This window comes from Hyla sarda, chromosome 2 (assembly GCF_029499605.1).
Source record: "Hyla sarda isolate aHylSar1 chromosome 2, aHylSar1.hap1, whole genome shotgun sequence".
NCBI lineage: Eukaryota > Metazoa > Chordata > Amphibia > Anura > Hylidae > Hyla > Hyla sarda.
This window is the reverse complement of record NC_079190.1, coordinates 253,188,464-253,215,622: the sequence shown is the minus strand read 5'-3', so window position 1 is coordinate 253,215,622 and position 27,159 is coordinate 253,188,464. Positions and strand designations below refer to the sequence as shown.

The window sequence follows — 27,159 nt, the reverse complement described above, 5'->3', positions numbered from 1 at the left end:
TTAATATGGTCCAGCATTCCTTTGTTGTATGGATTACTGTCTCCTCAAGTCTTTCCCGCGATTCTGTTTGGCTCAAGGTGACAGCTGATCATAGGGGGCTTGGCTTCTTCTTGTCCTCGCTGACAAGCCAGCCCCCTGATGATGTGTATGCTCCATCTGGATGCTCCGATGTCAAGTGATCTTGGCAGTCTGCAGAGTGCAGGAACGCAGTGAACGCTGGCACATTGGGATAGAGTGCACGTGTCATCAGGGGGCTGGCTTGTTAGGGAGGACAAGAAGAAGCCATGCCCCCTGTGATCAGCTGTCATCTTGAGCCAAACAGGATTGTGGGAAAGTAAGTACGACAGTAATCTATACGGCAACGGAATGCTGAACCTGGGGGACTATATTAAAAACAAAATGTGACAATGGATAACTGATATAACTATGCATTACAGGCAGGATAGTTGAAAGTTTATAAATTCTGAAATACCCCTTTAAGAAGCAATAACCTACAGCCGCTTAGACCATATAAAGAACAAAAAGTGGACAATCCGTGGCAGAGCCATACAACAAGTAAATTGATAAATTACATAACTATGCATAATGGGCAGAATAGTTAAAAGTTAATAAATCCTGGAATACCCCATTAAAGTTATGGTCCAGGTTATCCCCCAAGAGCACAGTAGGTTTGAGATCTGGTAACTCTGCCAGCCAGGAATTTAAAGTAGTGGTGCAGTGAAAAATAGCTTAGTCCCTATCCAAAAGATAGGGGATAAGTTATAGATCGCGGGGGATCCAACCGCTGCCCCCCCCCCCCCCGCGATCTCTTGAACGGGGCCCCGGCAGTCTGACAGAAGCAGCTGTTCTGACCTGCAGGAAGCCGCGGCCGACACGCCCCCTTCATGTATCTCCATGGGATACATGGAGGGAGCGTGTTGGCCGCTGCTCCTTCCAGCAGACTGCTGGGGCCCCATTCAGGAGATCGCAGGGGTCCCAAGGGTGACCCCCCCCCCCCCTGTGATCTATAACTTATCCCCTATCCTTTGGATAGGGGATAAATTATCTTTCACTACACTACACCTTTAAAGACAGTACTGTAGCTTTATTCCTCACCAAATTGTTGCTCTATTAGTTATACTTATACATCTGTAAGATGTGTGTTTCAACAGAATGTAATCCACTTCTCTCTTCTTGCATTTGCATTTGCTTTTGAGGTTTTAACTTTTTTTTTTTGCCTGATATTTGTGCTCTCCTCAGCCATGTTAAGCCAATTACTAGGTGTCCCAGTACCAAAGGTGGTCCAGCTACTGTCCTTAAGAAGTTATTGTGCGGCTGAGAGAAGTTTTTTCTGAAAATTGTAGGTAGGTTTTTTTTTTTTTTTTTGCAATGGTAGTTATGTGCATTGCACCATATTTATTGCATACACTGAGGTATTACAAAAAATGTAAGGATTACCATTTGCATTAATATATTAGAAAAATTATACTATGGTCACATCTCTAGTCCAACCTCCTAGGAGAAGGGGTAGACCCTAACCCGTCTCTACTAGTCAGTTGAAGCTTTGCTCTTGTTAACACCACATGTGTATTCTAGCCCTGCTAATAATAGGCATACATACACCTAGACAACATATGTCTGCTATAGCTGAAATCCTGTTTACAATAAAGTCACTGGTCCTGTCCGTTCTTTAGAGATAAAGGGGGAGATTTATCAAAGGATTTAGAGCTCTTTTTTTTGCTTACAAAAGTCGCACAAAAAGTTGCATGTTGCAATTTTTTGTGCTACCTTTGGCTGTAAGCAAAAAATTACAGAAGAGCTTACCAAAGCGAATTTCAGTTTTAACTTTGCTGTGGTCAGGGATTTATCAAGTGCGAAAGTCGCACAAAAAGTCGTAACCGCCTTCAAAGCAGCGTAAATGTAAGCCAGCCCGGACCGGGCTTAGGCTGGGTTCACATCACATTTTCTCCCATACGGGAGCGCATACGGCAGGGGGGAGCTAAAACCTCGTGCTCCCGTATGCTTTCGTATGTGCACCCGTATATAATTCATTTCAATGAGCCGGCCGGAGTGAAACGTTCGGTCGGCTCATTTTTGCGCTGTATGCGCATTTTCCCCGGACCTAAAACTGTTGTCAACCACGGTTTTAGGTCCGGTTGTAAAAGCGCATAGGGCGCAAAAATGAGCCGACCGGACTGAACGTTTCACTCCGGCCGGCTCATTGAAATGAGTTACAAACGGGAGTGCATACGAAAGCATACGGGAGCACAAGGTTTTAGCTCTCCCCTGCCGTATGGGAGAAAATGTGATGTGAACCCAGCCTTACAAAACTTGCTTTGGAGTGCAGATTTCTTATTTCCCGTTGGGAGCTGAGATCACGGCTCCAACAGGAAATATGAAATCACAGCTGCATATAGGAGCCAGAGCACTTGCTCATATCATATCTCCCCTCCCACCACCCCCCTATAAATCACATATTCCCCCTCACTCATCTCCCCGTAATGTTAACCAGCTGCCGATCATCTCCCCCCTGCCCATCTCCCCCTGCCGAACCTCATCCCCCCCCCCTGACGCCCCTCAACTCCCTCCGCCACCCCTCATCTTCCCCCTGCTGCCCCTCATCTTCCCCCCCGCCACTCCTCATCTCCCCCTCCTTGCCTCTCATCTCCCCCCCTTGCAAATCCTCATCTACCCCCCTTGCCACTCCTCATCTCCTCCTTGTCACAGCTGCTCATCTCCCCCCCGTCGCCGCTGCTCATCCTCATCTGCCCCCCGCTGCCGGCGCTCATCTCCCCCCACCCCCCGTGCTCATCTTCCCCACACCACCAAGGCTCATCTCCCCCCGCAGCCACCCTTCTTCCCCCTGTGCTACAGCCACTCTTCTTGCCCTAGCGCTGTTGCTCATCTCACACCCGCACTACCTGTTGCAAGACTACAACTCCCAGCATGCCCTTACAGTCAGGACATGCTGGGAGTTGTAGTTGCAACTCTTGGGCGGATGGCTTATGCAGGCCGGTGGCCAGGGCAGCGGAGCCAGCCGGCTCCCAGAAATATGAAACTACACTGTAATTTCATATTTCCCGGGTGGTGCCGTGATTGGCCGCTTGGTCTCGGCCAATCACGGCACCGCCCGGGAAAAGGAGATTTTTTGTACTCACCGTAAAATCTCTTTCTCGTAGCCTTCATTGGGGGACACCTATACTGATGGGTATATGCTTTTGCCACTAGAAGGCGCTGACACTAGGAAAAGAAGTCGGCTCCTCCCTAGCAGGATATACCTGCCCACTGGAAGTGAGGTAATCAGTTTTGTCACAAAGCAGTAGGAGAAGCCAACAAAGAAATATGTCTGAAGGAGGACCCTAGGAAAGAAAAAACAATTACCCGGAAAAGAATCTGGACAAAAAATGAAGAAATGGGTGGATGCGGTGTCTTCCAATGAAGGCTATGAGAAAGAGATTTTATGGGGAGTACAAAAAATCTCCTGTTTCCGGTCGGTCTTCATGAAGGGACACCTATACTGTTGGGATCTACCAAAGCAGTGGGAATAATGATCACTAGCAAAAGGGAATTAGTCCTGAGACCGAACCCACTTTCTGTAAGGCCTGTGGACGAGACCCCAGGTTAGAGAAAACCGAGGCCTAGAAACAGAGCTCTCGGAAGATCCCCAGCCATGGAAATGGACTGGGCCGCCAAAGGATGGGACCGTCCTTTGCAGGGACTCTAAACCACCGGTCCTCATAGAGAGAACAGAAAAAAGTCGACTAGGAAGCCAGAGGGTCCGGAACCATCCCGGAAGGAGGTAGGAAATCAACTCTAAGGAACACAGAAATAGACAGAGGGCTAGCCTGGCTGGGAAACAAAAATGGAAAATGGCACAACAAAAGAAAAAGAGATGGAAACCGGCTCTAGAGAGACCTGGTGTGGAAGATCGAAGATCTGAACATTTGCAGACCCAAAACCCCTATTCAGGAGCCCGCCACGAGCACCTGGGAGGTGACATAGCTCAACTGGTGTAATCCGGACGATCGGAACACCCTCCATTTCGAGAGAACATGGGCCCTGAAGGAGAAAATGGAAGGTAATAATGTCCAGAAAAGGGGCATCTCGGAATACCAGAGCGACAGACATGGGAAATGGAGGTTCCAGAGTCACCTGGAAGATGGACACGGAAGAATAAACAGCCAAGAAAGGAGTTTAAGACCCTGAAAAGGAGTATCTGGAACACCAGAGTGACCGACATGGGAATTGGAGGTTCCTGAGTCTCCAGGAAGTCTTACACCCGAAGGGTAAGGAAACCCAACATCAACGAAACGCATCAGGGGACAAAGATCCATGCTGAGACAGAAGAAGTGCAGTACAGAAAGACTGCCCCATAAATAAGATTGCAGAGAAATCTGGGCAGAACCGCTAAACATGCGCAAGACCTCAACCATCACTAAGGCCCATGGAACCAGGAGGGCCGACCTAGAGAAGAAGGCACGTCCCAGGATAGTGGCCAAGACAAGGAGATCAACCGGTCCTGGGCCCCAGTGGTCTGAGTGGACCAGAGCACTCCGAAGCAACAACCCGTCAGGACGGGAACGGAGGGGGAACAAAAGGGAACCAGGCTGGGACTGTGGAGTCAGTGCAGCGCTACTGACACCGTCAAGGGAAGGAGGAGCACACCCTACCAGGGAGATTGTGCCGAGGGGGGAGGAGAGCAATGGCAGGACCCAAACGACAGACCGAGGCTAGACCAGCTGTCGCCGAGCCACACATGATAGCAGAAACCACTCTGACAAAAGGGAGTGCCAAGGCTGCTTGAGCAGCAGTAGATAACCAAGAAACAGGAAGAGAGCCAGGCTGTAATAGTGGGCAGTAAGCACACAGACAGAGACAGGGAAAAGCTCTTCTGAATGTTCTCAGCTAAAAATAAGGGCCCAGCAAGATATGCCACCTATAAAGTGGGAAGAGAGAGATGACTCGATCTCGGTAGTAGAAAGCGACCAGCAAAATAATCCCTCTAGTGGGGGGGGAAACAAGGGGTGGTGGAGATGAAAATCAGGCACTGACCCTGCCAAGCCCCCTGATCCCCGTACCCTCATGGAAGGAGGATTGTCAAAGTGCACCAGGCACTGTAGGAGCAGGGACAAGCAGCCCTGCGGCAACGGACAAAGTACTGGATGGACAAAGCCCCCAGGAACTCTGCGAGAACATATCGAGGAGCCAATTTGTGTCCCCAGAGTGATCGGAATCCTGGACACTGGAGCTGGGCAAAGATACAAAGACATGACTACAAATGCAAGGAAGAAGCAGACACACACATTAACCAACAGCACTGAGAGGAACACCCCATCTGGGTGAAACCCCAGGCATCAATGGAGCCAGTCTAGTCATGTGTAAGGCAACCGAACAGGCACCTGAGCCACTCTGCACAGGAATCCAGGAAGATACCTGGAGGCATAAGGGGGACCCTAAACTGTCTGTGATGCCCCACCAGGCCCCATGCCAGAACAAAGGTGCTCAACTGCCACAGACCTGTGGAAACAAGATTACAGGAAGGTCTGAAGCACACCCCACCGACAGAAGGGAAGGTGGGCTCTACATGTTCCGAGGGACCTAACATATGAAAGGACACAGACACAGTAGTGAGGAACCAAGATTGGAGACACAAAAGGATTCACAGACATCCAAGTCCGCAGTATGAAAGACAGGCTCAGCACCCAATGGTGTGTTACAACCATGCCCCAAGCAGACCAACATGGCCCTCTTAGAAAGGGGAACAGAGTGCTGCAGTTGCCGTGAAAAGCCATGGAACCTGTAGGAAACACCCCCAAAACCCATTTCCTAATGGTGCCCCACACCAGGACTGCTGTCGCAGATGCAAGAGATGAAGGAAATATGTGGGGCAGGAAACATGCAGAGACAGTCTGAATGGTATAACAGGTTCAATGAACCCGCAGAGACACACTCTGTGGAACTTCACACGGAAAGTGAGTTACTGGGATGCAGTGACGGGAGCGGCAGGAAAGGGGGAGGTGACCTGGTGGATTAGAAACCAAGCAGACACAGTCTGGCTATATGGCATAGGGACCATGGCCACACCTGTGAGAACCACACATTAAAAGTGGGTTACCAGCCTTCAGCCATGAGAATGGCAGACATTTTGAGAGGGACCTGGTAAAGCAGGGAACCCTGCGTACCAGTATGTGGTGCATTGCATAGGGCACATGGAGCAACATGGGTTGACTCACTCAGAACTACAACTCGGCAGTGGGATACCGGAACTTCCGTCCACGGACTGGGAAGTATATGGTAGTTGACCTGACATAGCAGTAAATCATGGCTGACCGGATTCCTGAACGCACAGGATCACTCCTTTGAACCCTCCCACAGAAAGTGGGGTATCGGAGTGCGGCTGATCCGATGGGCGACCTGGTGGTGCCGGAGACCATGCAGACAAAGTCTGGCTAACTGGCATCATCCCTGTGCACATGCAGGAACCCTCGTCCAAGGTCCTTCCATGCAGAAAGGTAAAACACCGCCAAGCACGTGGCAGCCCAGTGGATAGAATCCCCGTCATCCTGGAAGATCAGGGGAGGTTGAGGATCCCTGGATTGCATCCCTGCTGCCCTGAAAAGGGTCGATAGGACACGTAGGGTCACTTCTTTGGACACCACGCCATAGCAGTGGGACCGTAAACTCCAGAAGGGTCACTTAGAGGTGTAGGAGATCATGAAGACCACTATCCAGCTTACTGGCACAGGGCCCCCTTGTACCTATAACGACACCCTTCTTGACTCCTCACATTAGAAGAGGGATACAGGAACTCCAGCCAAGCACGTGGCAGCCCCTTGATGGGAGAATGGTGGTGGCAGAAACCGAGCAGACAACAGTCTGGCTTATCAATAGAGAACACCACCAGGCGCTGGTGCCCTATTGTCGCATATGGAGGGGCGGGGAGGCCTGGGGCCATGGATAGTATCCCTGTCATCCTGGGAGATCAGGGGAGGCTAAGGAACCGTGGAATGTATCCCCATCGCCCTTGACAAAATCCATTGTACACGCTGGGTCACTCCTTTGGACACCACTTGTTAGCAGTGGGGAGCTGTAATTTCAGCCATGGATGCGGCAGCTATGTGAAAAGGGACTGGCTGCAGAGGAAACCATGCAGACCACTGTCTGTGGTATTGGGTCCAATCAATGTCCACAAAGAAACACATGCTTGAAAACCTCGCACTAGAAGTGGGGGGTCCAGCACACTAGCCACAGATTCTGAAGACCTATAAGGACCTGTGGGAGAAAATTGATACCACTGCGGTTTCCCAGCACCCTCCCGGTAATAAAGTCCACAAAGTGGACACTTGATGTCTAAAGACACAAGAAAATGAAACACCTAGGAAAGACCCTTAACTAAGGTCAAGGATGTGGATGCATCTGCAGGGACATCCCACCGGTGTGGGAAGTGGATGGAATGCGGGTGTGGGCACTGCAGACATGTCATGGCAGAAATGCCACGCACAATATTCCTGAGCTGGCAATGAGACCTTTGCTTCTTCAGCTGATAAAACAGAGTGGCAGAAGCAAATATTAAAGCAGTCCCTAAAAATAACATTTAATATATGGTCCCCAGACCGGAAACCCAGCAAAATTAAAGCAGTAAAAAGCAGACATCTAAAGAGTGCAATAGCTGTCTTTCGCCACAAGGGGAAGCCAAACAAGGGGCCAGAAATTAGGGGCTGCTCTCTACTGAATGGCCACAAGAGGGGGTAAGAACATGGACTGAGAAACAAAATATTTTTTTTTTCAGGGTCCCTGTGCGCTGCGCAGGGACCCCAAGTTAAGAACCCACCGGACCCCCGGGAGAGAAAGGCAAAGAACTGCCGACGGAGAACCCCCGACCACTGCAGCATGCCCAGTCACTGCCGAGCAGGGAGCAGTGAATATCACGCTGTAGGGAGATGCCAGAGCCGAATGGCGGGCCCTGTCGTCCAAACGCTCGGCCTCCCGTCACCCCAGGAACAAGGTGAGGGAGAGGGGCGGAGCATGAGAGGCGCATAATGGCACTGATGAAAGGAAGTGAAAGTGTGGGCAGCGAAAAAGGCGGCCCGCAGAGTAGCAGACAAGGCTCTCTACATATGTACAGTACTGCTGTGCAGCAAGAGAATGAGCTGCCGCACAGCCACGAGCCCCCGCACCCGAGAGCCCCAATAAAAAATGTCAGGGATATCCCCCGACGACAACCCCCAATAATCCTTAGGAGGAGTTGCGGCGGGGGGAGATGAGCGGTGGTGAGGTGAGATAAGCGGTGGCGGGGAGAGATGAGTGGCGGCTGGTGGGAGATGAGTGGCGGCAGCGGTGGGTTAAGACTATGGGGAAGGGGGAGATGAGATGAGAGGCTGGGGCAGTGGGAAATATGAAATAAAAGAGTAGTTTCATATTTTTGGGAGCTGGCCGGCTCTGCTGTCCTGGCCACCGGCCTGCATCAACCACCCGCCCAAGAGTTACAACTACAACTCCCAGCATGTCCTTACTGTAAGGGCATGCTGGGAGTTGTAGTCTTGCAACAGCTAATGGGTTGATGGTAGATGCGGCTGGCATTTTAATACCAGGGTGCCTCCAGCTTTTTCTAAACTACAACTCCCATCATAGAAGTTGAAGTTCAGAAACAGGGTGCCTCCAGCTGTTTCTAAACTACAACGCCCGTCATGGAAGTTGTAGTTTAGAAACGGGTGCTTCCAGCTGTTTCTAAACTATAACTCCCATCATGGAAGTTGTAGTTTAGAAATGAGGTGCCTCCAGCTGTTTCTCAACTACAACTCCTGTCATGGGAGTTGTAGTTTAGAAACGGGGTGCCTCCAGCTGTTTCTTAACTACAACTCCTGTCATGAAAGTTGTAGTTTAGAAACGGGGTGTCTCCAACTGTTGCTAAATTACAACTCCCGTCATGGAAGTTGTAGTTTAGAAACAGGTGCCTCCAGTTGTTTCTGTACTACAACTCCCATCATGGAAGTTGTAGTTTAGAAACCGGGTGCCTCCAGCTGTTGCTAAACTACAACTCCCATCATGGGAGTTGTAGTTTAGAAACAGCTGGAGTCTCGCTGTTCCTAAACTACAACTCCTATCATGGGAGTTGTAGTTTAAGAACAGCGAGACTCCAGATGTTTCTAAACTGGAGGCTCACTGTTGCTAAATTAAAACACCTATCATTCCCAGACTGCCAAAGGCTGTCTGGAAATGCAGGGGGTTGTAGTTTAGCAACAACTGGAGGCTCACTGTTTGGAGCCCTCTAGCCCTATAAATGTACTAACGTATTTTTGTGTTTTTTTTCTTCTCGTTTCAGATCCATATATGCAGAGGACTACTTTGGATTCGGTGGACTACAATGATGCCCCCCCCCTTTTTTTTTTTTTTCTTAAATATTAATAAAATGGCTAACGAGGGCTGCTGGGGGAATGTTTTTTGGAATAAAAGTTTTTTTTTTTAATTTACTTTACAGGCTTAGTAGTGAAAGTTGTCTTATAGATGGAGTCCATTACTAAGCCAGGACTTAGAGTTAGCCTCAAAAACAGCTAGCGCTAACCCCCAATTATTACCCCAGTACCCACCACCACAGGGTTGCCGGGAAGAGCTGGTACCAACAGGCCTGGAGCATTAAAAATAACGCTCCTGGGCCTAGGCGGTAACAGGCTGGCATTATTTAGGCTGGGGAGGGCCAATAACAACGGTCCTCGCCCACCCTGTTAACATCAGGCTGTTGTTGTTTGGTTGGTATCTAGCTGTGAATAAAAATACGGGGAACACCACATATTTTTTATCTTATTATTTCCAAAAAACGCGTGGGGTTCCCTATATTTTCATTCTGGTGTTCTGAAGTTAATTATTGAATTTTGTTTATGTAATTTTTTCTTTTTTTCTTATGTAAGCCAAATGTATCAAATCCCTGTGAAAAAAAAATTACTTCAGAACTCGCTTATCAAAGCAAACAATGATAAATGTCCCCGAAAGTCTTCATCTTCTAGAAGGAGTGTTTTTCATCTTCATCACATCAAAGAGAATGAAGCCGGACAAGGGTCTCTCTACAATGCACTAATCTCTTTAGTGGCTTACAGTTATAGTTAGTGCTGGATGACATAATAAAAAATGTTCCTAAAGTTATAGGGGGACATTTATCAAGGTATTTAGAGCCTTTTTTTTTTGCTTACAAAAGTCACACATGCACCTAAGCACTTTTTTGTGCGACTTTTGTGGGTAATCAAATCGTTACAAACAGCTGTACCTAAGCAAATTTCAGTTTTCACTTTGCAGTGATCAGGTATTTATGATGTGCGAAAGTCGGAAACCCCCTTCAAAAAGTCCCAAGTCTGCTCCAGGGAGAGATGAGCGGAGGAGAGATGAGCGGCGGCGGAAAGATGAGCGGCGATGGCTGGGGACGGATGAGCGGCGGGGGACAGATGAGCGGCGGCAGCAGGGGACAGATGAGCGGCCGGGGCAGCAGAGTCGGCCGGCTCCCAGAAATATGAAACTACACTGTAATTTCATATTTCCCGGCTTGGGCTGTGATTGGCTGGTCAGTCTCGGCCAATCACAGCCCAGGCCGCTCCTTGGCCACCCGCCCGCAACTACCACCAGCGCACTAACTGTTGCGACTGTCCCCCTCCACTCTCCACATCTCCCACTGGAAAGGAATGCTGGAAGTTGTAGTCCTGTAACAGCTCAGGAAGCCATTAAGTAAACAAAATCAAATCTATGCAAGACCCTTTTCACACTGCCGCAAACATCCGTCAGCAACTTTTTTTTGTGCCTTAACAGACGTTATTTTTTGACGGGGCACAATGGAAAACAATGGGTCCCCACAGATGCCATTGACTATTATGGGGTATGTAGTGCGCCGTTGTTTTTTGATGGAATTAACGGGAGGAAAAAACTTTGCATGATGTATTTTTACTCCTGCTATTCTCCCCGGGTTTCCCATGGAGGTCACACTGTTGTGTCAAAAGGGCAGTGTGAAAGAAGCCTAAATTTGATATAATTTCAACTCAATGAACCTAGAGAGTATATAGAATGAATAATTTTTACCGAAAAGTGCACTGGGTAGAAATGGAAGGTTCTAAAAGTTACAAAATTGATTTTTTTCTTCGATTTTGTCGCACAATGATTTTTTTTCCATTTTGCCGTGGATTTTTGGGTAAAATGACTAATGTAACTGCAAAGTGGAATTAGTTACGTAAAAAATAAGCCATAATATGGATTTTTAGGTGGAATATTGAAAGGGTTATGATTTTTAAAAGGAAAGGAGGAAAAAATGAAAATGCAAAAACTGAAAAACCCTGCGTCCTTAAGGGGTTAAGAAGGTGAGGAGAAAAAACTAAATTTAAAAAATAAAAAACCATGTGTCCTAAAGGGGTAAAAAGAAAAATATATAAAAATATATATGTGTGTATATATATATCACATTTTTTTTACAGAAGAGAGGAGGTAGGGTTACAAATTGGTGTTGTGAAGTCATTTATTGTTTTTTGCTTATGTGAGCCAAATTTATCAACCCCCTGTGATAGTATGATAAATACGTCATACATAAGAAAAACCAAAAGCAAGAAAAAAATGCCTACAGAACTTGCTTACCAAAGCAACGATGAGAAATGCCCCCGATAGAGTCACAAACCAGAGTCACATTGTCACGATGCCGGCTGGCAGGTAGTGGATCCTCTGTGCCAGAGAGGGATTGGCGTGGACCGTGCTAGAGGATCGGTTCTAAGTCACTACTGGTTTTCACCAGAGCCCGCCGCAAAGCGGGATGGTCTTGCTGCGGCGGTAGTGACCAGGTCGTATCCCCTAGCAACGGCTCAACCTCTCTGGCTGCTGAAGATAGGCGCGGTACAAGGGAGTAGACAGAAGCAAGGTCGGACGTAGCAGAAGGTCGGGGCAGGCAGCAAGGATCGTAGTCAGGGGCAACGGCAGGAGGTCTGGAACACAGGCTAGGAACACACAAGGAAACGCTTTCACTGGCACTAAGGCAACAAGATCCGGCGAGGGAGTGAAGGGGAAGTGAGGTGATATAGGGAAGTGCACAGGTGTAAACACTAATTGGAACCACTGCGCCAATCAGCGGCGCAGTGGCCCTTTAAATCGCAAAGACCCGGCGCGCGCGCGCCCTAGGGAGCGGGGCCGCGCGCGCCGGGACAGAACTGACGGAGAGCGAGTCAGGTACGGGAGCCGGGGTGCGCATCGCGAGCGGGCGCTACCCGCATCGCGAATCGCATCCCGGCCAGAGGCAGTATCGCAGCGCCCCGGGTCCGTGGAACCGACCGGAGCGCTGCAGTGAGAGGAGTGTAGCGAGCGCTCCGGGGAGGAGCGGGGACCCGGAGCGCTCGGCGTAACAGTACCCCCCCCCTTGGGTCTCCCCCTCTTCTTGGAGCCTGAGAACCTGAGGACCAGACTTTTGTCCAGGATATTATCCTCAGGTTCCCAGGACCTCTCTTCTGGACCACAACCCTCCCAATCCACTAAAAAGAAGGTTTTCCCTCTGACCTTTTTACATGCTAAAATTTCTTTGACGGAGAAGATGTCCGAGGAGCCGGAGACAGGAGTGGGGGAAACAGATTTGGGAGAGAAACGGTTAATGATAAGTGGTTTAAGAAGAGAAACATGAAAGGCATTAGGAATACGAAGAGAAGGAGGAAGAAGAAGTTTGTAAGAGACAGGATTAATCTGGCGCAAAATCTTGAAAGGACCAAGATAGCGTGGTCCCAACTTATAGCTAGGGACACGGAAGCGGACATATTTGGCGGAGAGCCATACCTTGTCTCCAGGGGAAAAAATGGGAGGAGCTCTTCTTTTCTTATCCGCGAATCTCTTCATGCGTGAAGAAGCCTGTAAGAGAGAATTTTGGGTCTCTCTCCATATGATGGAAAGATCACGAGAAATTTCATCCACAGCGGGCAGACCAGAGGGCAAGGGGGTAGGGAGGGGAGGAAGAGGGTGACGGCCGTACACCACGAAAAACGGGGATTTGGAGGAAGATTCAGAGATTCTGAAATTATACGAGAATTCGGCCCAAGGTAGAAGATCTGCCCAGTCATCCTGGCGGGAGGAAACAAAATGTCGTAAATAGTCACCCAAGATCTGGTTAATTCTTTCTACTTGTCCATTGGATTGAGGATGGTATGCAGAAGAAAAATTTAATTTAATCTTGAGTTGTTTACAGAGAGCCCTCCAGAATTTAGACACAAATTGGACGCCTCTATCCGAGACGATCTGCGTAGGCAACCCGTGAAGACGAAAAATGTGTACAAAAAATTGTTTAGCCAACTGAGGCGCTGAAGGAAGACCAGGAAGAGGGATGAAATGTGCCATTTTGGAGAATCGATCAACGACCACCCAAATAACAGTGTTGCCATGGGATGGGGGTAAGTCAGTAATAAAATCCATACCAATCAGAGACCAAGGTTGTTCGGGGACAGGCAGAGGAAGAAGAAAACCAGCGGGCTTCTGGCGAGGAGTCTTATCCCGGGCACAGATAGTGCAGGCTCGCACAAAGTCCACCACATCAGTCTCTAGAGTCGGCCACCAATAGAAGCGAGAGATGAGTTGCACAGATTTCTTGATGCCCGCATGACCTGCGAGATGGGAGGAATGACCCCATTTGAGGATTCCGAGGCGTTGGCGTGGAGAAACAAAGGTCTTTCCTGGAGGAGTTTGCCTGATGGAGGCTGGAGAAGTGGAAATCAGGCAGTCAGGAGGAATGATGTGTTGAGGAGAGGGTTCAATTTCAGAAGCATCTGAGGAACGAGAGAGAGCATCGGCCCTAATGTTCTTATCAGCAGGCCGAAAGTGAATTTCAAAATTAAATCGGGCAAAGAACAGAGACCACCTGGCCTGACGAGGATTCAGCCGTTGGGCAGACTGGAGGTAGGAGAGGTTCTTGTGATCGGTGTAAATAATAACTGGAAATCTTGATCCCTCCAGCAGATGCCTCCATTCCTCAAGTGCTAATTTAATGGCTAGAAGCTCTCGATCCCCGATGGAGTAGTTCCTCTCCGCCGGAGAGAAGGTCCTAGAAAAAAAACCACAAGTAACAGCATGCCCGGAAGAGTTTTTTTGTAGAAGGACAGCTCCAGCTCCCACTGAGGAGGCATCAACCTCCAATAGGAAGGGTTTAGATGAGTCAGGTCTGGAGAGCACGGGAGCTGAAGAGAAGGCAGACTTGAGTCGTTTAAAGGCGTCTTCCGCTTGAGGAGGCCAAGACTTGGGATCGGCATTTTTTTTGGTTAAAGCCACAATAGGAGCCACAATGGTAGAAAAATGTGGAATAAATTGCCTGTAATAATTGGCGAACCCCAAAAAACGTTGGATGGCACGGAGTCCGGAGGGGCGTGGCCAATCTAAGACGGCAGAGAGTTTATCTGGGTCCATTTGTAGTCCCTGGCCAGAGACCAAGTATCCTAGAAAAGGAAGAGATTGGCATTCAAACAGACATTTCTCAATTTTAGCATAGAGTTGATTGTCACGAAGTCTCTGAAGAACCATACGGACATGCTGGCGGTGTTCTTCAAGATTGGCCGAAAAAATTAGGATATCATCAAGATATACAACAACACAGGAGTATAATAGATCACGAAAAATTTCATTAACAAAGTCTTGGAAGACAGCAGGGGCGTTGCACAGGCCAAAGGGCATGACCAGATACTCAAAGTGTCCATCTCTGGTGATAAATGCTGTTTTCCACTCATCCCCCTCTCTGATGCGGATGAGGTTATAGGCGCCTCTTAAGTCCAATTTAGTAAAGATGTGGGCACCTTGGAGGCGATCAAAGAGTTCAGAGATGAGGGGTAAGGGGTAGCGGTTCTTAACCGTGATTTTATTAAGTCCGCGGTAGTCAATGCAAGGACGTAGAGAGCCATCTTTTTTGGACACAAAGAAAAATCCGGCTCCGGCAGGAGAGGAGGATTTACGGATAAAGCCCTTTTTTAGATTCTCCTGGACGTATTCAGACATGGCAAGAGTCTCTGGGGCAGAGAGAGGATAAATTCTGCCCCGGGGTGGAGTAGTGCCCGGGAGGAGGTCGATAGGACAATCATAAGGCCTGTGAGGAGGTAGAGTCTCCGCTTGTTTTTTGCAGAAAACATCCGCGAAGTCCATATAGGCCTTAGGGAGACCGGTTACTGGAGGAAGCACAGAGTCACGGCAAGGGTTACTGGGAACCGGTTTTAGACAGTCCTTGGAACAAGAGGGCCCCCAACTCTTGATCTCCCCAGTGGACCAATCCAGGGTTGGGGAATGAAGTTGAAGCCAGGGAAGTCCAAGGAGAATTTCCGAGGTGCAATTGGGGAGGACCAAAAGTTCAATCCTCTCGTGATGAGATCCGATGCTCATTAGAAGGGGCTCCGTGCGGAAACGTATGGAACAGTCCAATCTTTCATTGTTTATACAATTGATGTAAAGGGGTCTGGTGAGACTGGTCACTGGGATGTTGAACCTGTTGACGAGAGAGGCCAAAATAAAATTTCCTGCAGATCCGGAGTCCAAGAAGGCCACAGCAGAGAAGGAGAAGGCAGAGGCAGACATCCGCACAGGCACAGTAAGACGTGGAGAAGCAGAGTTGACATCAAGAACTGTCTCACCCTTGTGCGGAGTCAGCGTACGTCTTTCCAGGCGGGGAGGGCGGATAGGACAATCCCTCAGGAAGTGTTCGGTACTAGCACAGTACAAGCAGAGGTTCTCCATGCGGCGTCGTGTCCTCTCTTGAGATGTCAGGCGAGACCGGTCGACCTGCATAGCCTCCACGGCGGGAGGCACAGGAACAGATTGCAGGGAACCAGAGGAGAGAGGAGCCGAGGAGAAGAAACGCCTCGTGCGAACAGAGTCCATATCTTGGCGGAGCTCCTGACGCCTTTCGGAAAAACGCATGTCAATGCGAGTGGCTAGGTGAATAAGTTCATGAAGATTAGCAGGCATTTCTCGTGCGGCCAGAACATCTTTAATGTTGCTGGATAGGCCTTTTTTAAAGGTCGCGCAGAGGGCCTCATTGTTCCAGGATAATTCAGAAGCAAGAGTACGGAATTGTACGGCATACTCGCCAACGGAAGAATTACCCTGGACCAGGTTCAACAGGGCAGTCTCAGCAGAAGAGGCTCGGGCAGGTTCCTCAAAGACACTTCGAATTTCCGAGAAGAAGGAGTGTACAGAGGCAGTGACGGGGTCATTACGGTCCCAGAGCGGTGTGGCCCAAGCCAGGGCTTTTCCAGACAGCAGGCTGACTACGAAAGCCACCTTAGACCTTTCAGTGGGGAACTGGTCCGACATCATCTCCAAGTGTAATGAACATTGGGAAAGGAAGCCACGGCAAAACTTAGAGTCCCCATCAAATTTATCCGGCAAGGAAAGTCGTAGTCCAGAAGCGGCCACTCGCTGCGGAGGAGGTACAGGAGCTGGCGGAGGAGATGATTGCTGGAGCTGTGGTAGTAGCTGTTGTAGCATAACAGTCAGTTGAGACAGCTGTTGGCCTTGTTGCGCTATCTGTTGTGACTGCTGGGCGACCACCGTGGTGAGGTCAGCGACAACTGGCAGAGGAACTTCAGCGGGATCCATGGCCGGATCTACTGTCACGATGCCGGCTGGCAGGTAGTGGATCCTCTGTGCCAGAGAGGGATTGGCGTGGACCGTGCTAGAGGATCGGTTCTAAGTCACTACTGGTTTTCACCAGAGCCCGCCGCAAAGCGGGATGGTCTTGCTGCGGCGGTAGTGACCAGGTCGTATCCCCTAGCAACGGCTCAACCTCTCTGGCTGCTGAAGATAGGCGCGGTACAAGGGAGTAGACAGAAGCAAGGTCGGACGTAGCAGAAGGTCGGGGCAGGCAGCAAGGATCGTAGTCAGGGGCAACGGCAGGAGGTCTGGAACACAGGCTAGGAACACACAAGGAAACGCTTTCACTGGCACTAAGGCAACAAGATCCGGCGAGGGAGTGAAGGGGAAGTGAGGTGATATAGGGAAGTGCACAGGTGTAAACACTAATTGGAACCACTGCGCCAATCAGCGGCGCAGTGGCCCTTTAAATCGCAAAGACCCGGCGCGCGCGCGCCCTAGGGAGCGGGGCCGCGCGCGCCGGGACAGAACTGACGGAGAGCGAGTCAGGTACGGGAGCCGGGGTGCGCATCGCGAGCGGGCGCTACCCGCATCGCGAATCGCATCCCGGCCAGAGGCAGTATCGCAGCGCCCCGGGTCCGTGGAACCGACCGGAGCGCTGCAGTGAGAGGAGTGTAGCGAGCGCTCCGGGGAGGAGCGGGGACCCGGAGCGCTCGGCGTAACACACATGAGTAAAGAAAGTTTACATTTAGCACCACAGTAGTCCAACCTTTAAAGACTCTCATCAGTAGTTTTAGTTAATTGGACTGTGAACATTAACATCTGTCGGCATCTGCATTAGTCATTACATGCTAAAAAGAATCTCAGAGAATACTAAATTCAGTAAAATCTGCTGTAAAAGCTTTATATAAAGGAATAGTGACCAACATCCATCCATCTGACTCAAGAAGCTGTAACACTCCAAGCTGTGCCAACACAACTGCAGTATATTGGATTTGCCCAAAAAGCTTAGTAAAGTTGTTTCATGGAATTCTAGTGTCCAATACTAGGTCTCATTCTTGCACTATGGGAACAACTCATATTACAAAAGATCAGTGGGGATCACAAGAGAACACTTGAAAGGTACTGCTATCAGCTAGCCTTCGGTGTCACACTCATCTCTAGTGACAACTACACTACAGCAATGGACACTGGAGTAAATGACTACTGAAAATGTGGCTACGATATCATTTGTGAATGCTACAATATCAATCAGTCATTTTGGGCATTGGTATTTTTTTTTTTTAACATTAGCAGTATCTGGTCTATACAAATCAATGTGACCAGTTTTACCCTCTCTGCTCTACACTGTACCATGGTGTTATCAACAGAATGGAAGATCCAAGGCACCATAGTCAATATGTGCTTTATTCAATAATCCATATCATAAAGCAACATTTAGGGCATATATGGCCTTTACGAAGTCATTCTTGCCTTGATGATAGCCATATGTTTCTGAAATGTTTCTTATGGATTATTGAATGATGCATGTGACTTTATTCTGGTGCCTTGGATTTTTATTCTGTAGCTGAATTATATTTTTAAATCTATTGTTACCTTATTATTTTTACATTTTTAAACAGAAATAATGTTTTTAAACCCAAAATAGAATATGGATAAAAAACGGAAACTTTTTTGGTAAACAACCATGTAAAGGTATGTCTGTCTACGTTTGTATTTATACCTCCTGTATCACTGATAATGGTTACAATAGCCATATCACATTTCAGTTTTATAGGTGAAGTGACTGAAATCTTCCATGTGTACAGCATTGATATTATCCTTAAAATATATATATTTTTCAATTGTTAAACCAGCCAGATACAATGCATTTTCTCACTTTGCTGAGGGCTTGTGATTGTCCAACCAGAATCAGAACATTAGAAGCAAGAATGGACAAACAGAAATTGAGTAGGATGATTGAACGCTCAGAACGAATGAATCTGGAATAGAAAGCAAAAAGAAATGCATTAAGACTGGGAACTTTACAATCCATCAGAACATTTGTAAAGAGTAATACAAATACAAGTTAAGTCATAAAAAATCCCCCTGGCAAACATGGCATAATAAAATGTCTAAGGGCAGGTGCAATGAGTTATACTTTAACAACAAATGATCATATGACTTTTCCACAAATGTAAAATCTTCAAATACTGCGATAAATACAAAGTTTGATCTAGGAGCCATGCATTGGTCAACAGATTGTTCATCTGTCGCGTATAATTGGTTGCAAAACCCATCGTAGACATTTCCGCGCATTCATACATTTTGTATTAGGCCACATGCACATGGCAGCACTTACAACAAGGCCTCTGTTTGCTTCACGGACTGGTTGAACTATCATTGGCAGTATTTTCCTTTATGTACAGTATAATGCAGATATTACCTTTTTTATTATTTTTTATTTCTAGTCAGAACAAGCAATTAAGTGGCTGCCTCTCCATAAACCAAATAATAGATAATACATGGCTGATCTCTTAGGGCCCCAGCACTGGGACCCCAACTGGTCAATAGAATGGAGGTCTCAAGCCCCCACTTGAGGATTTTGAATTGAGCAGAACTTAGAGCTCCGTTACACTGCCCATCTATTGAAAGACTATGGAACTGACAAAGACAGACGAGTACAGCCCTCAGCTATCTTCCTTAGTAGCATATTCTGCAAACAGAATGGCAGCAAACATTCTCATCCACCGATTCCTCCTCCCGGTTGTCCTGCATTGATATGCAATAGGGGACAGGGATTCCTGTTCTAGTGAATGGTAGGGCCCCTAGCAATTAGACATTAATCACTTCCTTATGCAGTGGATCACTGATATATATTCATTGTGGGTGTATACTGTAAAAAGGGATCTGTCAGCAGTTTTATGCTATCAAAACTGCCGACAGCCCTATACAGAGGTGATGGAGGGAAGTGGAGACCTATACAGAGGTGATGGAGAAGAGTGAAGCCCTATACAGAGGTGATGGAGGGGAATCTCAGTCATGCAAGCTTGCATCTCAGAGAAAAAGATGTATCAGAAAGCATCTGGCTACTGCTGCTATAAATGTCCAGAAGGCGGGATTTACTTGTGAGGTGCCCAGTGCTGTCTGTATTGAAAATATTCTTGGTCCCTCTTTTCAACTATGACTCATTCCACATGCTTCCTGGATATTTGTGGCAGCGGCTGGGAGCTTAAACAACATGTGGCATGGCTTCCCTCCTCTCTCGAATTGTTAGCTATGTTTTGAACTATTCCCTTTAAATCCAAGTTATTGATGCTTCAGCTCCAATGGAAAAAAAAAAACTAATACATTTATTTTACAGAAATTGGAAGTTATAGAAGATGGGTTAATTTCCTGTATCTTGTGGTCCATGTAATTCCGAACACGCCGGCATCTTTTTTCAGTTGAGAAGCAAGTCTTGATCTTCTCAGTGGTTTGCTTGAGGTCATTATCTTGCTTCTTGAATTATTTTTTCTCAATTAAGATTTCCCAGAGGTTATTCCATTTAGTATTACCATTGATCAGCATTCTTGATGCCCTCAATCAAAAACATCACTGAATAGAGATATTGTTATAGATCCTCACACTTGCACAAATCTCCCGCTTTGTGTTACTGACAATTGTAGCCATGGTTCAGAGCAGCTTTCACTGATTCAGCGGGATACATACTGACTTTCATTACTTCCACAGATGCCAAATTTGGCCTCATTAAATTCTAAAGCCTCACCCACATCTCCATTGTTCAGTTTCATTGTTCTAGAGCAGTTTCTTATTTTATTTATTTATTTTTGGTTTTATTCACTTTTTCCAGCAATGGTTTTTTGACAGCTACACATATTTCAGTCCCATAATATTGAAACCCTGGTTTTCGTTCAGGTTTGAAGCAACACTTTTTTTTAAATTTTTTATGGTAACCTATGATATTTATTCAAAAAAGCTGTCTCCATCCCTTTTTTAGATTGCTTAAGAAAAAAAAAAAAGCTTGCACAATGTTAAAAACCACGTTTTTAATGGCGTTTTTTTTCACTCCCATAGGAAAAAAAAGGTTTTCGTTTTTTCAAAAACTGCCACTGACTTCAAAAAAAGCTGAAAAATTTCCCTATTGACTTGCAGCTAAAATCTGGCTACTGTGTTTTTTAAGGAACAGATAAGAGGGGTTCTCTAGAGGAAGATATGTGAATAGAGGGGTAACCAAGCAAGGCCCATATTATATCCATAAGGAAGGGATAGTACATCTTAACGTAATTGTAGGAACTCTGTTTTTTCCCACTATACTTAGTATTGACGTCTTTTGTCTATTTTTCTGATAAATTTTTTCCCTGCATTCATTCTGACACTGAAAAATGAATAACTTGTACTTAATGGCTGTTTTTATTGGAAATTAAATAAATGACATGGTGGTCTCTGACTTTTGCACAGTACTGTATGGTGGATGGCCAGGCTGACAAACAGCTACAATTATTTCTAAAATTGTTTCTAAATGATGGGAATTTATCACATCAGCCATGAAATGTATAAGCAAATGCATTGTGTAATGACAAGCAGTTTTTATATTTAGATAGTGAGAATACAGCATTGAAAATATTCCATATTGTGAAAATGATATCTCTATACTGAGCAGATTATGGAAAATTAAAAAGGTTTTTTAAATCTGTATTGTTGAGTAATTGAAAAAGACAAAAAGTAGCAGATTGCAAATTAAACAAAAATAGATAAGGTCAAGACGTGTATGGGATTACTTTGATAAAGGGATTTAAAGGGAACCTATCACCAGGACTTACACAGAGGGGGACACAGAGGGGGCCTAACCACTATATAGGGGTACGGGGGGGGGGGTCTATCTACTATATAGGGATGCAGAGGTGGACCTTTTACTACATAGGAGTAAAGAGGGGCCTAACTGCAATATAAGGGCACAGAGGGGGCCTAATATTAAATGGGGGAACCGAGGGGCCTAACTACTATATGGGGGCACAAAGTGGGTACTAGTACTGCGTGGGGCAAAACATATAGGCCCTGATTTATCAAAATGTGTGAGAGAAAAACTGAGGAGATTTTTCCATAACAACCAATCACAGCTCTGCTTTTACTTTACCAGAGCTCTTTAAGACCGGAAAGCTGAACTGTGATTGGTTGTTGTGGAAAAATCTCTCCTATTTTTCTTTCACACATTTTAGTAAATCAGAGCCAAATAGTTTGTATAGAGGTGAGGAGGGTGCTTGAGCAATAAGCTTAAAATGTTGGCCTGGCAGATTCTGAGGAGAGTTGTGGCCAGGAGAAGTCTTCACGAAGGCCTGGGCCGGATGGAGAAGAAAAAAGAAAATAGAAGGACTCCAATCAAAAAAGACATCACCTGTGAGTCACTTAGAGAAAGTGTCACCTCGGAGTCTTTGGATGTAAATATAACCACGTATACAGTCTGCAGAGGCTGTGCACTGCTGGTATCTACCAGGGATTGGTTTTGACATATTTTGAGTTGGGAATGAATTTTCCCCCAGGTAAGGGGCAGTTGATATCAGCCTAATAAGGGTTTTTGCCTTCCTCTAGATCAACACAGTAGGGTTATAGATTGAACCTGATGGACTCTTGTATTTTTTTAAACCTTATGAAGTATGTAACTATATGTCACTGTATTGGGTATATATTGGTCTATCGTGGATTTTATTCAGTAGCAGCACACTTCAGTGAGGCCTTCATTCAGCCCTTGGCTTTATCAATCAGGAGACTGAAGCTCATGCTAAATCCAGATTGGATAATTTTTTTTTCTGCATTCGGTATGTGACATCAGATGTCTGCTTGTGCACCAGAGACAGTGAGTGCACAAGACTTGTGAAGAGTGGAGTGTCGAGGTGGACCAGCATGACAGCAGGAGTCTAAGTGGCAGGCAGTTAGTGTCCAGACAAGTAGCCAACCAAACAAGGATTTTAGCAGTGTGTTATAGGCTGTAGTCAGTACCATGTATTATCTATTGGTTCTCCTCTTAAAGAAGAAGTCTCATGTACGACATTACAGAAAAATGTATCCCCTATCCGCAGGCAATGTGGCCCCCTGCGATCACCTTATGGAACCCCGGCTCCAACAAAGAGTGGGCGCGTCACGACCCCCGCCCGAAGCGGGGGCCACCACGCCCCGTCTATATATCTCTATGGGAGAGACGTTCGGCAATCTTTGGCTCTTCCATAGAGATATATGGAGGGGGCGTGGTGGACTCCGCATGATCTAAAACTTATCCCCTATCCTGCGGATAGGGGATACGTTTTTCTGTAATGTTGGACATGAGACTTGTCCTTTAAATAAAGCTAATTCTCCCCTCTCACATTCCTAGTAATAATACCTTTAACCTAAATGAAGTTTATTCTGACCCCATCCTTAACATCTAAAAGTTTGTACTGCTTTGTGCCCCCACAACATATTGATAACAACCTTAACCTCTGAGTAAAGTTTGCACTGCCCAGTGCCCCCACATCCTACTTATAAATAGTGTTGGGCGCGAATATTCGCAATGCAAATATTTATCGCAAACATTGGATATTTGCAAATTCACGAAAATTGCAAAAGTAGCGCTAAATATTCGCAATTACGAATATTCAAATTTTTTTTTCACAGTACACATCACAGTGATCATCCCTCCCTGCTTCCAGCTTTTGGTGTAAACAAGGCTCCAATACTAGTTACTGTGTCAGACTGGCGGGCGCCCGAAAATTTGCATATGCGAATATTCATATATGTGAATTTTCGCACATATTGATACCCCCTTCTTTTAGCTCATTGATCCCGTGATATTGCGCATGCAAATTTTATGGTGAATGCGCATGAGAATTTAATGGCGCATAGTAAAAAAAAGGCTGCAAATATTGCGAATATTGCGAATATATGACGAATATTCGTCCATATATTCGCAAAATATCGCAAATTCGAATATGGCCTATGCCACTCAACAATACTTGAAATAGGTCCTCCCTTTTTTGAACGTCTAGAATGGACCTTTAGGTTACTTATATAACCATGCCCATCAGGAGGGACCCACAACAAACCTGCACTTAGGCATCCATGACCCAAGGCTTGACCCTGAACAAATTTGGTATGCATTGGTACAATCTTATTAATGTTTCTATTTTTTTTACAAGACCAGATTGCCTTTAAAGGGGATTTCAATCACAAAGATGTATGACACATCTCTATGATTGATTGGAGCCCCTAACCAGTCGGAAAATAATGGCATATCCAAGAGATGCATTATAAATTTTTGCAAAGAAGACTCTCTTTAAAACAAATACCTATTCACCTAATCATGGTGATATTTAAAAGGCTAGCCATGCACTGAGATGTCTACCCAACAACAAGTCTATGTTCACATAGGGGAAATTTATCAAAACCTGTGTAGAGGAAGAGTTGCTTCTTTCAGTGTTCACAGGCCTCTTTAAAAATTAAAGAAGTAATCTGATTGGTTGCTATGGGCAACTGCACCACTCTTCCTCTACACAGGTTTTGATAACCCCCCCCCCCCCCATAGTTTTTTAGGAACTATTTTGAGGCATAAAAAAAATTAAATTTTATGTCTCAAAAAATTTCATTTTTTCCTATTCAATGGAACATCTATCATGGTCATGGGTCATGGGTGCATGGGTCATTTCATTGTAGGTCTGTAACTATTATAGACATAAAGTTAAGTGCATGAGACTACTTTTGGCCACTTTTGTCCCAAAAAAATTAATTTTTTAAAAATGTTTTCGACAGCTACAGCAAAAAAAAAGTGAAAAATAGCTGAGAAATAACAGATCGAACATGCAAAAAGCAGCTTTAACAAATTTTGTTTGAAAACCCATCAAAAGGTTTGAGACTAATTTCTCCTGTACTTGACTTCTAAAATGAGTCTCAAAATACTCTGTACGCACATAGCCTTATGGCTACCCAGCACAGACTTTTATGGTGGCAATTCATTCCCAGCTTACAATTTACACATTACTTATATACAGTAATCTCCAGCCTGGGTAAAAACTGGACTAGCCATAAATTCTTTCCAACCTCAATGTTCAGGTAAGCTCTTTTATTTTTATAAGACTTTGTTATCTATGTTGTAACATACCTCCAAAATGCTGCGTAAACAGCAAGAAGAATGAGCAAAGCCATGCAGGATACAGCACAGCCAATCATCAAAGGGACCGACGGAGAACCAGAGATATCCATTACCTGTGGAGAGGACAATATATAAGATTTTCTTCAAATATTTCTCATGACATGGTTCATAGATTTCTTTTACACTGGCTTTTTTGGACAGAACACTTGATTCAGAATTCACTTTGAACATTCAGCTTTATATCCTGTAAGAACAACATGAACTAAAAACAAGATGTTCTCATTTGCCGTACTTCTTGAGTTAAATATACATACTATATTAGAATTGAGTTCTGTGATTCATACATTACTGTCTTTTTTGGATCACAACAAAAGGCTTAACCCCTTAAGGACTCAGGGTTTTTCCGTTTTTGCACTTTCGTTTTTTTCCTCCTTATATTTTAAAAATCATAACCCTTTCAATTTTCCACCTAAAAATCCATATTATGGCTTATTTTTTGCATCGCCAATTCTACTTTGCAGTGACATTAGTCATTTTACCCAAAAATGCACGGCGAAACGGAAAAAAAATCATTGTGCAACAAAATCGAAGAAAAAACGCCATTTTGTAACTTTTGGGGGCTTCCGTTTCTACGCAGTGCATATTTCGGTAAAAATTACACCTTAAAATTTTTCTGTATGTCCATACGGTTAAAATGATACCCTACTTATATAGATTTGATTTTGTCGCACTTCTGGAAAAAATCACAACTACATGCAGGAAAATGTATACGTTTAAAAATGTCATCTTCTGACCCCTATAACTTTTTTATTTTTCCACATACAGGGCACTATGAGGACTCAATTTTTGCGCCGTGATCTGAAGGTTTTATCGGTATGATATTTGTTTTGATCGGACTTTTTGATCCCTTTTTATTCATTTTTTAATGGTATAAAAAGTGACTAAAAATGCGCTTTTTTGACTTTGGAATTTTTTTGCGCGTACGCCATTGACCGTGCGGTTTAATTAATGATATATTTTTATAGTTCGGACATTTACGCACGCGGCGATACCACATATGTTTATTTTTAATTTTTTTACACTGTTTTATTTTTTTTATGGGAAAAGGGGGGTGATTCAAACTTTTATTAGGGAAGGGGTTAAATGACCTTTATTAACACTTTTTTTAACATTTTTTTTGCAGTGTTATAGGTCCCATAGGGACCTATAACACTGCACACACTGATCTCCTATGCTGATCACTGGCGTGTATTAACACGCCTGTGATCAGTGTTATCGGCGCTTGACTGCTCCTGCCTGGATCTCAGGCACGGAGCAGTCATTCGCCGATCGGACACCAAGGAGGCAGGTAAGGACCCTCCCGGTGTCCTGTCAGCTGTTCGGGACGCCGCGATTTCACCGCGGCGGTCCAGAACAGCCCGACTGAGCAGCCGGGTCACTTTCACTTTCACTTTAGAAGCGGCGGTCAGCTTTGACCGCCGCTTCTAAAGGGTTAATACCGCACATCGCCGCGATCGGCGAAGTGTGGTATTAGCCGCGGGTCCCGGCCGTTGATGAGCGCCGGGACCGACGCGATATGATGCGGGATCGCGGCGCGATCCCGCTTCAAATCGCAGGAGCCGGCGCAGGACGTAAATATACGTCCTGCGTCGTTAAGGGGTTAAAGGGAATCACAGAGCTCTTTAAAAGTGTACCAGTGTTAATAACATTATTTGTAGAGATGAGCAAACTTTTGAAAAATTTGATTCGGCCGATTTGCCGAATTTTCCCCAAAAATTTGTTTCGGCTTGATTTTTTTTTTGGCGAATCTATGTAAAAAACAGCTATTTCTGGCCTCCAGAGAGCCTCAATAGGGGTGTAGAACACTTTGCTTTGTTCTAATACGCATATGGAGTGTGCTGTGTTAGTGAAATAATACTGTTATTCAGTATGACATGCAGATTACAGGCATCGCTATTAGAATCACTGCCGCAGAACGGCCCAATGACAGAGCCTGGAGGTGGCACCAGTATGAGGAGACCACATAGTGCAGTGTTCGGCAACCCCTGGCATGCGTGCCACTCATGGCACGCAGGGTGCATCTGAGTAGCACACGAGCGAGTGCCGACCTGCAGGTAGTCCCGGGACACTGTCACTTTAAACAGCTGTTAAAAGATCTGGCCCGGGATGGAAGATGTATCCCTCCCTTTCCCTCTCCCTGCCCGGTTATTGCTGTGCTGCCTGGGGATTGCTGAAGCATAAGGAGACCATATAGTGGCTGACTGGCACAGTCTGGAGTTTGTGGCAGCATGATGATACCAAATAGTGGCTGAATTGCACAGCCTGGAGTTGGCTGAAGCATGAGAATACCATATAGTGGCTGAATGAGACAGCTTGGAGGTGGCAGCAGCAGCATCAGGAGTCCTGAAAGTGACCCTAATGCAGAGGAATTTCTGAAACTGGGGACCAGCACCTTAATTATGTTTTGCAGTATCCATGGCAGCACAAGGAGAGAGCCTGGAGGTGGTAGCATTAGCATG

The 27,159-nt window shown here is 46.0% G+C and overlaps 1 protein-coding gene across 8 annotated transcripts in view; it reads right to left on the bottom strand.

Annotated features, from left to right (window-relative positions):
* The window catches only part of ADGRB2 (adhesion G protein-coupled receptor B2), a 571,730-nt gene that overhangs the window by 49,294 nt on the left and 495,277 nt on the right, over positions 1-27,159 (bottom strand). For all 8 annotated transcript variants that reach the window (XM_056556966.1, XM_056556965.1, XM_056556968.1 and 5 more), the window contains 2 exons: positions 24,650-24,753; positions 18,422-18,524 (listed from right to left, as the gene is read on the bottom strand). In XM_056556966.1, coding sequence (XP_056412941.1) covers positions 18,422-18,524; positions 24,650-24,753 — 207 coding nt within the window. The remainder of the gene's footprint in view (positions 1-18,421; positions 18,525-24,649; positions 24,754-27,159) is intronic.